General features: G+C 41.6%; 1 protein-coding gene across 1 annotated transcript in view; it reads left to right on the top strand.

Annotated features, from left to right (window-relative positions):
- Slc38a6 (solute carrier family 38 member 6) overlaps nucleotides 1-15,426 on the top strand; it is a 61,537-nt gene that overhangs the window by 3,956 nt on the left and 42,155 nt on the right. The window contains exons 3-4 of the mRNA XM_057782852.1: nucleotides 1,161-1,234; nucleotides 15,258-15,310. Coding sequence (XP_057638835.1) covers nucleotides 1,161-1,234; nucleotides 15,258-15,310 — 127 coding nt within the window. The remainder of the gene's footprint in view (nucleotides 1-1,160; nucleotides 1,235-15,257; nucleotides 15,311-15,426) is intronic.

Here is a 15,426-nt window from a genome sequence, read left to right as displayed (position 1 = left end):
CACCATGACCAGCCAGCCCCATAGTTTTCTGTCTGGTGTTCATATAGTGCTTTGTATATTTGTTGTTTTACGGTCACTTGCTGGTTTGGGTTCTGCGAGTTCATCTCTGCTCTAAACTCTGAAATCTTTTGGAACCCAATCTCAGACTGAGCATCTAGCACCAGGTTCCTTTTGCCTGTTTTGTCAGTGGAAGCCGAGTTAAAATGCAAGGTCTTGATTCATTTCCTCCCCTTTTTCCAGGTTTCTCGATAAGCAGATCAGCTTTTAAGTAGCCCACTTCGCTTTTGTTGTGGGATGTTTTCACAAGCTTTGACAGTTTTAAAAACTACACGGGACATATTAGCAACTCATAATCAGAGAGCCTCTTTTTTTTTATGGCTCTTTGAAAAATTCATTTTTTTATAATGAATCTTAGATGCAGGTGTATAGCACTGATAGGGGCTCACTGCATCAAATCAAATGTCCTTTTGCTGTTGTCAGACCATTATTTTGTGAAGTCTACGATGTCAGTTTGATGACTGCTTGCTGCCAATAAGTGTTACATGAGTCACAAAGCATTTCTGGAAGTCTCGTGTAGGCACTGGGGACAGCAGTATAGCTAGAAGCCTGCCCTGCCAGGCTTTTCCTGAGAATAGGAATTATTTATGCTGTTTGTTTCAATGAGTTTTTAAATTATGTCATTAGAAATGTGTTAATTGTCTGGGTGTGATCTGGAAAGAGGCACATGTTCCACAGAGCCTAGGAATCGGCGTCTTGTCATTACAGTAAAGCTCTGGTTAATGGGCCCATCTCACCGGAGGGGGTTGGGATTTGGGGAGATAGAGCAAAAATAAGACAGTGAGACTTAAAGGAAAAATGACTAAAAGGAATGTGCAGCTCACTGAATGCTTAGCTGGCAGTCATCAGACAGTGCAAAATGAGGAACTGGTTTGTGTTTTAAGTAAGGTTTATTTCTTTTGATTTCTCTTTTAATTTTCGAAGCACTGTATTTTCATTTAAGTACATCTTGGTAAATACAGAGCAGTCATTTCCTTAATATCTGTAGTTGTACTACTCAGAGATACTCCTTATGACCATCTGACTGAAGAAATCTGTAATGAGATGTCATGAAAAAGAACATGTTCGGGGAAAACGTAATTCTGTGTTCTTTTATATTTTAGTTTCTTGCTGCTGCTAGTTGCTTTCCTGGCCTCGTACTCAGTCCATCTCCTGCTCAGTATGTGCATTCAGACAGGTGAGTACCATGCCATGCTCTCACTACGCCCGATCAGTCCCTTGAGTTTGTTTTTGCATAAGAAGTGAATGTCTCGGATCTAAAGTGCGAGGGTGATGGTGTAGCGCAGTGGTAGCGTCTATATTTAGCAAGCACCAACAGGACCCTGGAACTCCAGCATCACACACACCTCTAAGAGCTAATTTCCAATGAGCACGTATCATTAGTGCTGTGGTAAGCAGTCTTCTTTCCTTGAGTTCAGGATGGAAACGGGTGTGTTGGGCACCTCTCTCTCTTATCTTTGGATTAGATTGGTGTTGCAGTCCAACACAAGCTTTATCTCTGCCTGGTCAAGCTTGATTTGCTCTCACTGGTCTTTGGATTAGATTGGTGTTGCAGTCCAACACAAGCTTTATCTCTGCCTGGTCAAGCTTGATTTGCTCTCACTGGTCTTGTGGCTCCAGACTTTCAGAAGTGGTATTATTCTAGGCTCAGACAACTAAGAACCCTAAACGTGATTTTTGAGAATTTTAAGACTCTTGGGAACAGAGTTCTAAACCTGCCATTCTATTTTATTTCCTTTGTTTACATATCAGAAATTCCTATCTTCTTGGGGTTTTTTAATGAACAGATTTTGTAACAAATCAGCTAGATAAATTTTTTAAAAAGACTTACTTATTATGTATACAGTGTTCTGACTGCAGGCCAAAAGAGGTTGTCAGATCTCATTACAGGTGGTTGTGAGCCACCATGTGGGCGCTGGGAATTGAACTCAGGACGTTTGGAGGAGTAGCCAGTGCTCTTACTTTCTGAGCCATCTCTCCAGCCCAATGAGATGATTCTTACGCAAAACCACCTTAGGATTCACATCTCAGAGGTGCAACTTACCAGTAGTTGGATGGCTTTGATCATAGGGCGTCCGGATGCATGACTCTACCCTCAGGCAGGTAAAAATACCAGAAGACAGTGTAAGGCAGCTTGCTCTACCAGCTATGTAGATAGCATGATGCTGTAACAGCATCCTGAATTCAGGAGTAAAGCTTTTAGATAGCATGTGTAAATCCTGCCAGGAATATCAACTGTAGAATCTCACTTCTGTGTTTGAAAACAGGTTTTTAAATTAGGATAGTTCTTCTGACATTGTAATATATTCTTTTGATAGATGCTATTTAAAGATTTAGGCTTTAGTCAACTGTGTGTGGCAGTCAGTTTTATTTCAGTTATTTGGGAGTTGTGTTTAAATTTATGGAATTTTAAAAATAATATTCATTTTATCCTTCGGACCATTAAACCTGAAATTTCTGACACTGTTGTTCTTTAACTCTGGGGCACATAAAGTGAAAACATCTGTTTCTCTTTTTCTCTTTCCCTTTCCTTTTCTTTTCCTGTAGCTTGCTTGGGCCCGTGAACTAACCTCTCATGGTTCTCCACTTGTGCTGCCCTTGTCTCCGCTGACCGATTCCTCAGTCCCTGTAAAGCTCTCAGTACAGGTAGGCTTCTTCTCAGCGCATGCGTGTGAGACTGGAGAGGAGCACCTTGGTCATCAAGGGGTTCTGTGTTCAAACTGGAGTCAGTGGTCAGACAGAAGAGCTATAAGTCTTTATGAAGGATAATGTCTTCCCCTTTTTTGTCTAGAGTTAAAAGGAGAAGAGAAAATGTCATGTTTCTAAGAGGAAAGGCTCTGTTCATGCGAAACTCTCTTACTGGGGTAGGTTGCGGTCCACCAGGACTTCTCTTGGGACCAGAGGAAGGAGGCATGTCAAGGTGTCATAAGCCTTGTGTGTTGACTATAAAACACTTTCGCCGACACTTTCTTCCTAGAATAAAACAGAATCGTGAATGCAAGATGTCAGATCCGTGGCGAAAACTGAGTTCTCACTGGGACTGTCTCAGAGGATCACAATGGCCGCTGGTCATTTTGTGAAAACATGGCTTACGCTCTGGGATTTGAACAGTTGCCTCCCTGCCCTGACCTCCACATCACTCTCAGGAGGGGAGGAGGGCTCTGGAGCACTGCACTGCTTCTGGCTCCAAAGCCTTTGGTTCAATGATATTGTAATATTTATCTCAATTATGTCAGTTACTTCACGAGTCTCTCTTATCTTTCGTTCCCCAGACTCCATTCCACGTGTTCATTCTCTGATCTTGTCTTTACTGTTTCCCAGCTCCCCAAACCCAGCTCCCTATGGTAGGGGGCAGGGCGGCAGGCAGGCAGGGCAGGGCAGGGCATGGCGGTGGGCAGGCGGGCAGGTGGGGTGCTGGAGTAACTGAGAGCTTACATCCTGATCTGTGGACAGCAGGCAGAAAGAAAGCTAGAATGGACCTAGTGTGGACTTTTGTCACCCCCAGTGACACATCTCCAACAAGACCTCACCTCCTCATCTTTTTCAAATAGTTTCACCACCTGGAGACCAAACCTTCAAATATATGAGCTTATGGAGGCGCTATTCCCATTCAAACAACCACATAGCCCTGGCTGGCCTGTAACTTTCCTTTTAAGATTTATTTGTTTGTTTGTTTTATGTATATTGGTGCTTTGTTATGTCTGTCTGCACCCAAGAAGAGGGCAGTAGATTGTGAGTTGCCATGTAATTGCTGGGAATTGAACTCAGGACCTCTGGAAGAGCAGCCGGTGTAACTGCTGGGTCATCTCCAGACAGTCCTATAACTTCCTATGTAGCCCTGGCTGGCCTCTGTCACCCAAGTGTTGGCAGTAAAGGCATGCACCACCATGCCCAGCTCCCTTCACTTTCTTACCAGCAGCGAAAACTCAAGACTCTTTAAAAAGAGCACTTGTTCTATTAGTGTGTGCTCAACAGTGTCATAAGAGAGCTACACGTGTAACCTCCTAACGACTGCAGGAGGTGGAGTTTGTCATATGTGTTAGAGATTGGCAGGATGAGACATGGTTTACCCAGGGCTCTACAGCCAATTGGTTGGTTAGAAGACCTCATCTTGCTCTTCACAGCCCCGAGTCACATACTGTCTGCTACCGTTTCCCACCATGCAAACCGGGAAGCTTATTTTCTGGAAGAAGTTAAAGAGAATTCTGCTTTGATGCTGAGTCATCTTTCTGAAGGCAGAATGTGAGTGGAAGGCGAAGCTGAGGATGAGTCCCGCTCACATTCTGGAGCTGGCACGGGCTTCTCCTCTCATCGGGGATCAGAGGAGTGCTTCGTATAGAATTTCTTCTGCCCAAAATGAAATACCTCCAGCTACAAATAACAGGGGTATCTTTCAGGAAAGACATGGTTGCTTCCTGTGTGACTGTTGTGTGATTAAGCCTGTCACTAATTAAGCAGAGCATCCGTTTATTCTCTCAGTACCTTACAGTTGTCAGGGGGTAGCCGAAGAACCGGAGAGGTAGGAAGCAACTGGTGGCTGCTCCATGTTCTCTGGTCTTTCAGGTTCTTACCAAAATAGTTGACTCCCGATTTTGTATTGATAAAGTTTAATTAGATTAACGCTTCACAATCCAGAGAAAGATTCATGCTAAAACAACCACTAAAAGGTTATGGAAACAACAGTGAGATGCCTTCATAAATATGCCTAGGCGACAGATCAGAGCGGTGTCACAGCTGATGCTAGAAGGGTGGGAGCCAGGGGACATGCCACCTTGTTTGTAGCCACCCTGGGATGCAACTGACAGGCCTTCATCTTTGCTGTTAGTTATTCATACCAAACCGTACTTGTACCACAGTGTCTGCCAGGATTACCCTCTTCACGTTTACCCAAAGACTTTATGTCTACACAAAATTTGCATGTAGATGTTTATAGCAATTTTATTTATCATTGCCAGGGAGTGACTAAAATGCTCTTCAGTTGATGACTGACTAAGCAAACAGTGACATTAAAACAACAGAAAATTATTTTGTACTAATAAGAAATGAACCACACAGGCCCCAAAGTAGCATGGAGAAGTCAGAAAAGCATGTTATCAGTCTGGTGAAGAAACCATATACTCCAGAGTTCTGCATGAAGTGTATACACAGAAAATGAAACCAGTGCCCTGTGGGGATAACCTATGCTACTTGTTCATTGCAGTGTTATTCACAGTGCTGAAAGAGCAACACCCTGTGTGTCTTTAGGTAGATGGATAAGCAGTAATCTCTATGTGTATTGGAATATTATCTTACCTTTGAAAGCAGACTCAAAGGGGAAGTCTTGCCAGCGCTGGGAGCATGGGGGAGCCTGGAAGATATTTTGATAATGATAAGTGAAATAAGCCAGGCAGAAAGAAAAACTGCATGTTCCCAGTTCGTGTGGATACCAGAAAGGTTTAGTGAAAAAAAATAACATAGCAAAGCTGTTTGCCAGGGTTACTGGGGGAGGGAGGAGAAGAAGGTGAGTTCTTGTATGAGGGACACAGAGTTGAGCAAGTTAAGGGAGTCTAGAGACCTGATGTACAGTGTTGGTTGTAATTAATAGCAAGTTTATTGGAAATTTGCCAAGAGAATAGATTTCAGTTCCTCTTAACTGAAAGAGAAAGGGAAGGAAGGAAGGGAAGGTTGAAGGCCTATGATTGTTTCCTTGAGTATCATAATTTCAGTATGTATATCAAAACATCATATTGAACACCTTAAGTGTTCATAATTAAGAGAAAGAAGAAATGAACCCGAAAAGATTGTGTATGACTTGGTTGCAGATGTATGACACTGGGAAGGGCAAAACTACGAAGAGAAAAGAAATCAGTGGTCACCAGGGCTTGGGAGGGAAGGATGCATGCATAGGAAGGACACGGAAAATCTTAAAGACAAGGAAAGGGGCCGTGGGATAGCATAAGTGTGAGTATACAGTTATCAAGATCCACAGACTGTCTAGTGCCAAAAAGGGAACCTTCATGTCAGCTGTGGATTTGGGTGATATTGACAGGGCAGAATTCCTTGATAGTAACAGGAATACTGCTCTATCGTAGGAAGGTAGCATGTGTGGGGCAGGAATATATCACAGCCTTATATTTTCTTAATTTTGCTGAGGTCCTAAAAATATAATCTGTTGAAGAAAGGCAAAGGGCAAGAGACATAATACAGAAACAAGATAAAAAGTAAAAAATTGATAATAATACATTCATAAAAAGCCCACCAGGCCTCACCCTATTTAAAAAGCAACAGGTAACTAAGGGATGCCGAGAGAGGGAGAAGGAATCTTCCCCGGGGAAGAACTAACCAATTGGTTATCCAATACCAAATGGTCAGCCCTGAAAACATGCGTACAGGTAACGTTCTAGAGACTGAGCAGGCTGTATTAGTGTTTAAGAATGTGGGTGTATTTGCGTACGTGTCTGTATTAGCAGTTAGTGAAAACAGAGGCCGTGAATGTGGACGAGAGGAAGGGAGGTACATAGGAGACTTTAGAGGGAGGACAGGGAGGGGAAGTGACGGAAAAGAGCTTTAAAAGGATCGGTGAGTAAAGATCTCTTCTTCTAGAAGGAAACTGTGGGTTCTGAGTGACAGTAAGGAGAAGGGGAGGAGTCAAGGTCACTAATGGGGGTGGGAACACAGAAGGCAGAGGTGGTTCAAATTTTAAAATAAGTTTATTTTTGACTATGTGGGCGTTGAAGTATATGTGGGTAGACTGATCTTGGACCTGAAACAAGATCTAAGTGTTCATTCCTTCAATGTTCTTTCATCTGTTAGGAATACAGAGATAATCAGTTCCTTGCTGAAAAACTCAGTTAGCACCATGGTTCTCAGCCTGGGGGGTCGCTACCTTTTGGGGATTGCCTATCAGATATCCTGCATATCAGATATTTACGTTATGATTTATAACAGTAGCAACATTCCAGTTATGAAGTAGCCAGAAAGTAATTTTATCAGTATGAGGAATTGTACTAAGGATCACAGTGTTGGCAAGGGTGAGAACCACCGCCCTAGCAGGAGAAACAAGTGCAGGAGCTAATGATATATGCTGTGGTGTGCTAAGTAGGAGCTAATGATATATGCTGTAGTGTGCTAAGTAGGGGGACCAGGTGTGAAGTCTGGGGGGCAGGTAAGGAGGGAAGAGTGTGTACTGTCTGCTGGGCGGAGAGTCAGGGAATATTCTACAAGACTGAACTAAAAAGGACTTTAACTAGCATATCCTGTACATTGTACACAGTGTGCCCCAAATAGCTTATTACTATTAGTGAATAATGTACAAAGGAGAAAAGTAGATGGTAGACAAGTCTCAGCCCGAAGAACATGAGGATTTTGGCCAAGGAATGAGAGGCCCATTGGGATGGTTAAAAAAGAAAAGGTAGGTACCAAAATCTATTGCTTGTTCTGTCCAAAGAGAATTGGATCCAGAGTTCAAAGTCAGCCTGACCTACAGATGGAGATGCTGAATGGCAACAGCTAAATGACAAGTAGTCAAAAGGACCTTTGAACTTACCTTATGTAGTTTATAACAGAATGTATGTGTTAACCATCCACATAGCCTTTTCCAGGAAAACTGACACTTTAGCTTGTTTGGTCTCATTCTGCCCAGCATTAGTCTGGGTATCATGGGAAGATTTTGAGTCCCTTTCAGGTCATAACAAATTCCATTTGAGACCATGAAAGACTTGACCAAAACCTCTGGAGATAAGGATGACAAGGCGTGTTTCTTAGGTCATCTCTCTGCCAATGGTTGTTTGTTAGGAAAGGTAGTCAGGTATCCAAACTACATTTTCCTCTGTTTCTCTTTTGGATTAGTGAGCATAGTGTAATGCCCTCAGAGCTACTTGAGTGGATCAGTTAATTGAGTCAGCTTCAGTGAATTAGTATCCTGTGTCCTGATTTTTATTACTGATTCTCGACTGGTCATGACCTCTCCCTCAGGGCATCTAGCAAAGGTTACAGACATTTCTGGTTATCATGCCCAGGGGTGGGGTGGGTGGGAGCAGGCTATTGGCATCCAAGTGTGGTAAGACCAGTTGAACAGCCCACAGTACACAGGCAGCTCTATTTGACAGAACTGCGTGGGCCAAATGTAGCGGTCAGGCCGTGTGACAGTGGGCTAGCTTGTGTGTGTTGTAGATCCTCTGCTCACCATGTTACCCGATGTTAGGGTAAGAATTTTCTTGCCAGAACCTCTGCTTTTTGCCATTGGCTAGAGAAGAATGGGTGTGAGTTCCTGCAACATTCATTTGTATTGTTAGAGTGTTTGCATATGTGTGTGTTGGATGTGAATGTGTGTACATGTGTAGAGGTCAGAGAACAACTTCATGGAGATGGTTTTCTGCTCCCGTCTTTCTGTGGGTCCTGGGGATGGAATGCTCACTGAGCCATACTGGTTCTTATTATTGTCTTTATTAAAAACTGCATGCCTGGAACTGCAGAGAGAACTCAGGGGTTAAAAACACTGGCTGCTCTTCTAAAGGACCTGAGTTCAGTTCCCAGCACTCACAGGGTGGCTCACAACAGCCTGTAACTTCAGTCCCAGGGGACCTGATGCCCTATTCTGGTCTCTGCGTTCACCAGGCACAATCACAGTACACTGGTAGACATGCAAGAAAAACTCTCATACACATACAATTTTGTTGTTTTGAGACAGGGTCTCTCTACGTAGCCCTGGCTGTCATGGAACTCACTCTGTAGACCAGCCTAGCCTCTAACTCACAGAGATCCACCTGTCTTTGCCTTCCAGGTGCAAGGATTAAAGATGTGTACCACCACACCCAGCTAAAATAAATTTTTTTGTTGACCCAATAATATGTGCTTAGGAGTGTGGGGGCACGCAATCGTGAGGTGGAGCGTTTCCTGCTTCACTCTTTCCTGACTTCTTTTGGCAGTTGCTTTTCCTTGTTTAAATTATAATCTTATGTTTTTTAAGGTTTTTTTTTGTCAGTTCTTCATTGCAAATGGTGAAAACTTAGCTCAGTCATCTCAAACACTCCCCTCCCCACCACTGAGCTCCATATCTACTGAGTAGCTCCTCACTCCTCATTTTATCTGTAACCACAAAACACACAGATCCTTGCTTTTGTTTGCATTGACTTTGGAAAGTTCTTTTCAGCTGTTTCTCTCCTGTCCATAGAGCATGTTCTTTCCTTAAGTCAGTGGTTCTCAACCTTCCTAATGCACCGACCCTTTCATACGGTTGTGCTGACCCCCAACCGTAAAGTTGTTTTGGTTACTACTTCATATTGGCCATTTTGCTACTGTTAGGAATTGTAATGTAAACATTTTTGAAGATAGAGGTTAAAGGGGTCATGACCTACAGGTTGATAACCACTGCCTCATGTTGTCAAAGTAAATATCATTTATTTTGTGCTTTATAATGACTTTTAAGCTGTTCATGCTGTCTATAGATTGAGTTTAATAGTTGAAAGCCAGTGCGTCCATTAATAGACCATGACTGTGTAAATTATTCACTGCACAGCTAACCAGTAAATTGGGAATCCAGAACATTCCTACATACGCAGTATTATAGACTCTGCTGCCAGCTGAAAGAATGCCACTAGTATTCTATCATCCTGTTTTCTTTCAATGCTCAGAAAGATTGTTAATCATGCCGTAATCAGTTGGCATAGTGCCACTGAAACGTGTAAGAGTTCAGAAGTCTGAAACTAGTGAATATTCAAGAGCAGAATGCCCTCCATGTGCTCTTAGAAAAAAAGAGCAAGAAGAAAATGATGGAAAACACAAGAAAGGAAGAATTTCAGAATAATAAGAGTACTTTCCAAATGGCCAACTTTCTGAGCGTTGAACTGTGTTTGGATAACTTGTGTCCCTCAGTCCAAATCCAAGGATAATATTGCTTCTGCTGAAACTTGGGCTCATACTGTAACCAGGGTTTATTAATTGTCCTATTTCATTGAGAAAAAAATGCAAAGCAGACAGAACACTGGACTAACTAGCTGGAAATACTCCACTGTTTCATGGGAAGCAGCTTTCCAATGGTTCCTATGGAGGACGGGGGTCTTGAGCCCAGTGCACAGTAAGGAAAAACAATCCATTTACTGATTCAGACTGTAGCCTCTCCACTCTTTCAAAGCACAGCATTGATTTCTTTAAATATCAAAAAAATGATTTCTGAAATACGTTGCTAGTAATTGCTTCAGCTATTAAAGAGGTTTGCTCCAAGCACTGCTTGTAGAAGACTGCATTAGTTACACAATTAATACCTTTCCTATGCAGTAGGAATATGCCACTCCTGTAGCTGGTTAGCAACATCTTATTTTTGTGTCTCTGAAACATCTTCTAAGTGTTTGTAAGACTTTAAAATATATGAAGGAGCAAAGAGAAAGAAAGAAAGAACAGAAAAGGAAGGAAGGAAGGAAGGAAGGAAGGAAGGAAGGAAGGAAGGAAGGAAGGAAAAAACATCTCTTGCTGGTAAATAAAGCTGCAAATTCCTTAGCATTAGAAAAAAGGAAAATTTCAGTTTAGCTGCAAGCTCTCAGGTTTATAGAAGTGGAACTATTGAAGTATTGTTTGGTTTTTGGTTTTGAGGCTACCTAGGGGGTTTTGCTTTGTTGCCCAGCTGCTCTCAAATTCTTGGGCTCAAATGATCCTCCTGCCTCAGCGTCACTGGTACCTGGGATTATAGCACTGTGCCAATTCATTTGGCCTTGTAGCTCTTAAAAATAAAGTTTCATCTTTATTGTTCAAGTCATTATAACATATTTGAACTCCTTTCCTCAAATACAGAGAGCAAAAGGAATATGATTGAAGACTCACCATTTATGTGTTCTACTTTATAGATTATATTTGAATCCTGGTTTTTTTCACTTAAAATAATATTGGCATTTTCTTGTTATTATAAGTGAGCCTTCATGGTTGTAATATTCCATAAGGTATACCTACCATGATTTACTTAGCCACCTTTTAGAGCGCTGAGGCTGGCCCTGTTTTTCCAGTGTGAATCATGGCATGATTAAATATTGAATGAGTTCCCTAGTTTTATTCTTATTTCCTAAGATAAAAGCTCACAGGTTCAGACGTTTTAAATATTTTAAAGGCTCATTGTTCTAACTGCATTCCAGCCATCAAATCAGTTTATAAACTTCACCAGCATTTGAAGAAACTGCCCAAGCGACCGAGCAGAACTTGAGAACTGTTTCACGAGCTGCCTTGGTTCGTAGGCTGAGATGTGGAAGAAAGCACTTGGACTTGGCCGGCTGCGACCTCATTTCATCTTAGCAAAGCCTCAAAGCAAAGCCAGAAGCCATTATTCATTTTCATGATGTCTCAGGCTGGGGAAAGTGCTTCTAATTTTTGCAACATAAAAGAGGTTTGATGACAGGGACAGAACTGAGCAAGGACCCAGACATGCTGAGGGGAAGGCTGGAATTAGGGCCTGAGCACTAGACTCGGTCTCCATTTAAAAGCCTGCTGTTTTTTCCTCTTTAGTTGGGGATGTCGTGGTATGTGGAGATATTTTTACGAGGCTGAAGAAACAGCAGAACAAGAAGGCAGGTTTGAAATTGCAATTGTCAGGAGCTGCAGCCAAAGCTGTCTATTAAGCTGCTAGGTTTTCTGTGTTTCCTGGCACAAGCAAGGGTTGAATTTTAACTTTTAAAATTTAGAGTAAGTGCTTAGTGCTTGAATTAGAATTGAAATATCTGTTCCCTTTAGAACTTTTCAGTATGTTTTTTTTTTTAACTAATAGATATTTACTTTACCTGTTTACTAGATATGCAGTCAATATGTACTTCCCACTACTGAAATATAAAACGAGGCTGGGGTGTAGCTCAGTGGTAGAGCATGTGTCTAGCATGCGAAGGGCTTGGATCCAATACCCTACACAGAAAGGAAGCAAGCAAACAAAAGTTAAACAGTTATAGTCTAACTTTGATGAATGCCATCTTTGCTTACATACTGAGAAACAAATACAAAATAGTAATTTGAAAAGCAATGTTTAATGTAGTCCCATGTGTAACACTGGAAAACCTCATTGCTTCGAGTTCTTGGAAGAAATGTTTTTCTTTCCTTTTTTTTTTTTAACACCATGTCAATTATAAATTATTTTTATTTTAAAGCATGGTCTGATATGATTTTCATTTGCTGTATAAATCTGTTCAAGTTACCAGGTGTATATGTCTTTGACACATAATCTATGATATTGTAAGGGAATTAATGAGATGCTAAAATATTTTATTTATGAGAAGAGAAGAATTTTGCTTTCAAAAGAACTTAGCCAAAAGGAAAGATTAATTATAACCTAGAAAATATGAGAGGGAATTTAAGTAGAAATCATCTTGAAGCAGAGGAAACTTTGACATAGTGCGCTTCAAACCTGCTTACCCATCACAAGCATGCCCAGCCATCAAAGCGGGGTATCCTGCCCACATCACCCTAGTCCCCACTGTTGCTCTACTCTCTGTCTTTATAAATTTATCTCAATGTGTGCATCACTGATTATTCTGTTGAGTTATAATTAATTGAGCTTAAATTTACATAAATGATAATGTGTGTGTATTTCTGGAATGTTGATGAATTAATTGAATATGTCGGTGTAAACTCATGCTATACTACGCTAGATGTCGTATAGACATGACTGTGGAAATCACTGAGAAAGACAGTAGACATGAGTGGCATTGTTTACGCGTTTCCATTACCTCTGAGTCGGAAGGAATTAAAGGAAGGAAGTCCGGAGAGGTGGGGGAACATATTTTTATGATTGGAAGATCAGGAATTTATTTTTCATACAGTGAGGCACTTAGGTGATTTTTTTTTTTTTTTGGTTTTTTTTTTTTTTTTTTGGTTTTTCGAGGCAGGGTTTCTCTGTGTAACAGTTCTACTTGTCCTGGAACTAGCTCCTGTTGACCAGGCTGGCATCAAACTCACAGAGATCTGCCTGCCTCTGCCTCCTGAGTGCTGGGATTAAAGGCGTGCACCATCACCGCCTGGCTAGGTCGGGTGATTTTTATAAAGTGACAGAAACACAGCTCACAGTGTAGAGATGTTTCTCTTCAGCAGCGATGCAGTCTGGAGTGGTGGTGTGTGCTTGCCTGTACTCTTGCCAGCAGCAGGGGCTGTCACCCTCAGTGGTTAGGGACCACGCCTCAGGTAAAACTGAATCCTTGACCTCGCCTCCTAAGAGAGTTTCTGTACAAGCCAGTCTGAATCAGAGTTAGGATTTATTCAATGGCATCTTTAATATAGAGTTCAAGCACAAGGGTTGAGAGAAAAAGGTGCCATGTAACAAGACACACCTGAGCATGAGTGTGGGCTGCCTTGAGCCCATGTGACCGTCATATATGGTCTCCCCATAATAGAAATGTCTTCCAAACCTAGTACTAAATTGTACGTGTGTGCTATGTTTAGCAGAATGTAAATGCATTTTTAAAAATGAATAATATCACTCAGAAAAGTATCCAAGCCCCTTGATGAACTTTGATAATAGATTAAAATGAATATTTTGTTAATTATTAATATCTTTTTATTATTCAATATCCCACTCTTTTCTTCCTGGTTCCATAATTACTGTATGAAAAACCACATATGATTTTTAAAAAGATTATTATTATGTACCTAAATGTCCTCCATTATGAAAATCAAAAAAATAATTTTTTTGGTCTCAAGTGGCAATTGAAAGAGAGCCCAAGTATGTCCTAAGAGATGCATTAAAGCTGGCTTTAACTCTGTAACCTGCAGAAACTCTTGCTGTCCCAAACCTCAGTGTGTCCCAAGCTGCTTCTCTCCACGGTGTAAGCGCTGTGGGCGTGCGTGCTCCTCAGACTGGAGCCTCATAGCGGCAGCATCACTTGTTAAATGCAGAGCTGTCTGGGCTGAGAACATACTGTGGCCCTTTTACACACTATTAAGCCTTGTAATTTTCTTATGTTCCTAATAGCCATACTTCCTGAACATAATGAAATGAGAATGTAATTTACATCTTTATGATGAAAAAGGAAAAGTATGTGCCCCTCCCTAATTATAGGCTGAGGGTACTGTTTCCATTGTGAACACATTGCCATCACTCTGAGCACTTGGGAAGGCAAATGGCACAGCTCTCATACCCCACCTTACTGTGTGTCCAGTGTTTAGACATTACTGCCAGTGAAAATCTCTGTTTGGACAGTATGTATGCAAGAGCACACGTCCTGTACAAGGAAGCAGGGTGTTCCCAAGAAACAGGTCCTTGAATTAACGTAGGCCAAGTAGCCTGGTTTTGCTAACAACTGCCTGTTGTAGATAGATCCTCATTTTACAAAGCATATATCTTTAAAGGTTCCCCCAAAGTCAGTACTCTCTGCTTAAAATTTAGTCATCTATCAACGACTGTGAGGTGGGTAGACCTCAGTGACTAGCTCTCAGAACTAATAGTGGAATTTTTTTTTTTGGCTGCTTTTGGTATTTCAGAATATTTAAGATAAAAACACACATCTATCCTCAATGGCCTCCACTGATAAGAACTGTCAGAGAGTTAGATAAACGGCTATTAGCTGGTTACCAATATTAGTGTGCTGATATTGGTTATCTTACAGTAATTAGAAACCTAGTAAAAATGGAGACTAACCATTAATATGTGCATTTGAGAAGCAAAATCAGAACATGAGATATTCTAGAGAAGATAATAGAAGGAGTTCTTGGCGAATCTTTTTGATCTTAAAAAAATAAAACAACTTTATGTGCATGAGTGCTTGCCTGTCTGTATGTCTGTGCCCTGTATGCATCCCTGTGCCCTCAGAGACCAGAAGAGGGCATCAGACCCCCTTAACCTGGAGTTATAGAAAGTTGTGAGCTGCCCCATGGGTGCTGGGAATCAAACTAGTGGTTTTAATTACTGACCCATCTTCACAGCCCCCTTGGTGATTTTTGTTTTTAAGAAAGGAAATACCCATCATTACTTATTAGAGAGGTACATTCTACAAAACATCTAAATCTTAGGCATGTGGGTTATATCTGGAGTGGAAATTAAGATTTCAGAGAGAAAAAGCTCAAAGGCCTTCTAGGAACCAACCAAGTGAGTGCGGCCTTCTTTCCTACCTTTCCCTCCACCCTAGGGTGCCGGGGCTCCGTGCCACAGCTAGTCCTGCCTGGCTGAAGCTAAGGACAACACTGTGCCTAGCTTGCAAGAGCAAAATAACCTTCATAATGAGTTTTGTGTGACAGTGACAAATGTGCTTTCCTCCCAACAGCGGTGATGTCTTATGAAGATCTCGGACTCTTCGCATTTGGATTACCTGGAAAGGTGATTTCCTTTGCTCCCCTTGGGGCATTTCTCCTCCAAGTTCACAGAGTCGTGTATGTGAGAAAGATCTTAGGAGATGAAGAAAGGAAGTAAGAGATGGACAATGGGATGGGAAA

Source organism: Chionomys nivalis, chromosome 10 (assembly GCF_950005125.1).
Source record: "Chionomys nivalis chromosome 10, mChiNiv1.1, whole genome shotgun sequence".
Lineage (NCBI taxonomy): Eukaryota > Metazoa > Chordata > Mammalia > Rodentia > Cricetidae > Chionomys > Chionomys nivalis.
The sequence above is the reverse complement of the archived record's forward strand: the minus strand, read 5'-3'. Positions and strand labels throughout refer to the sequence as shown.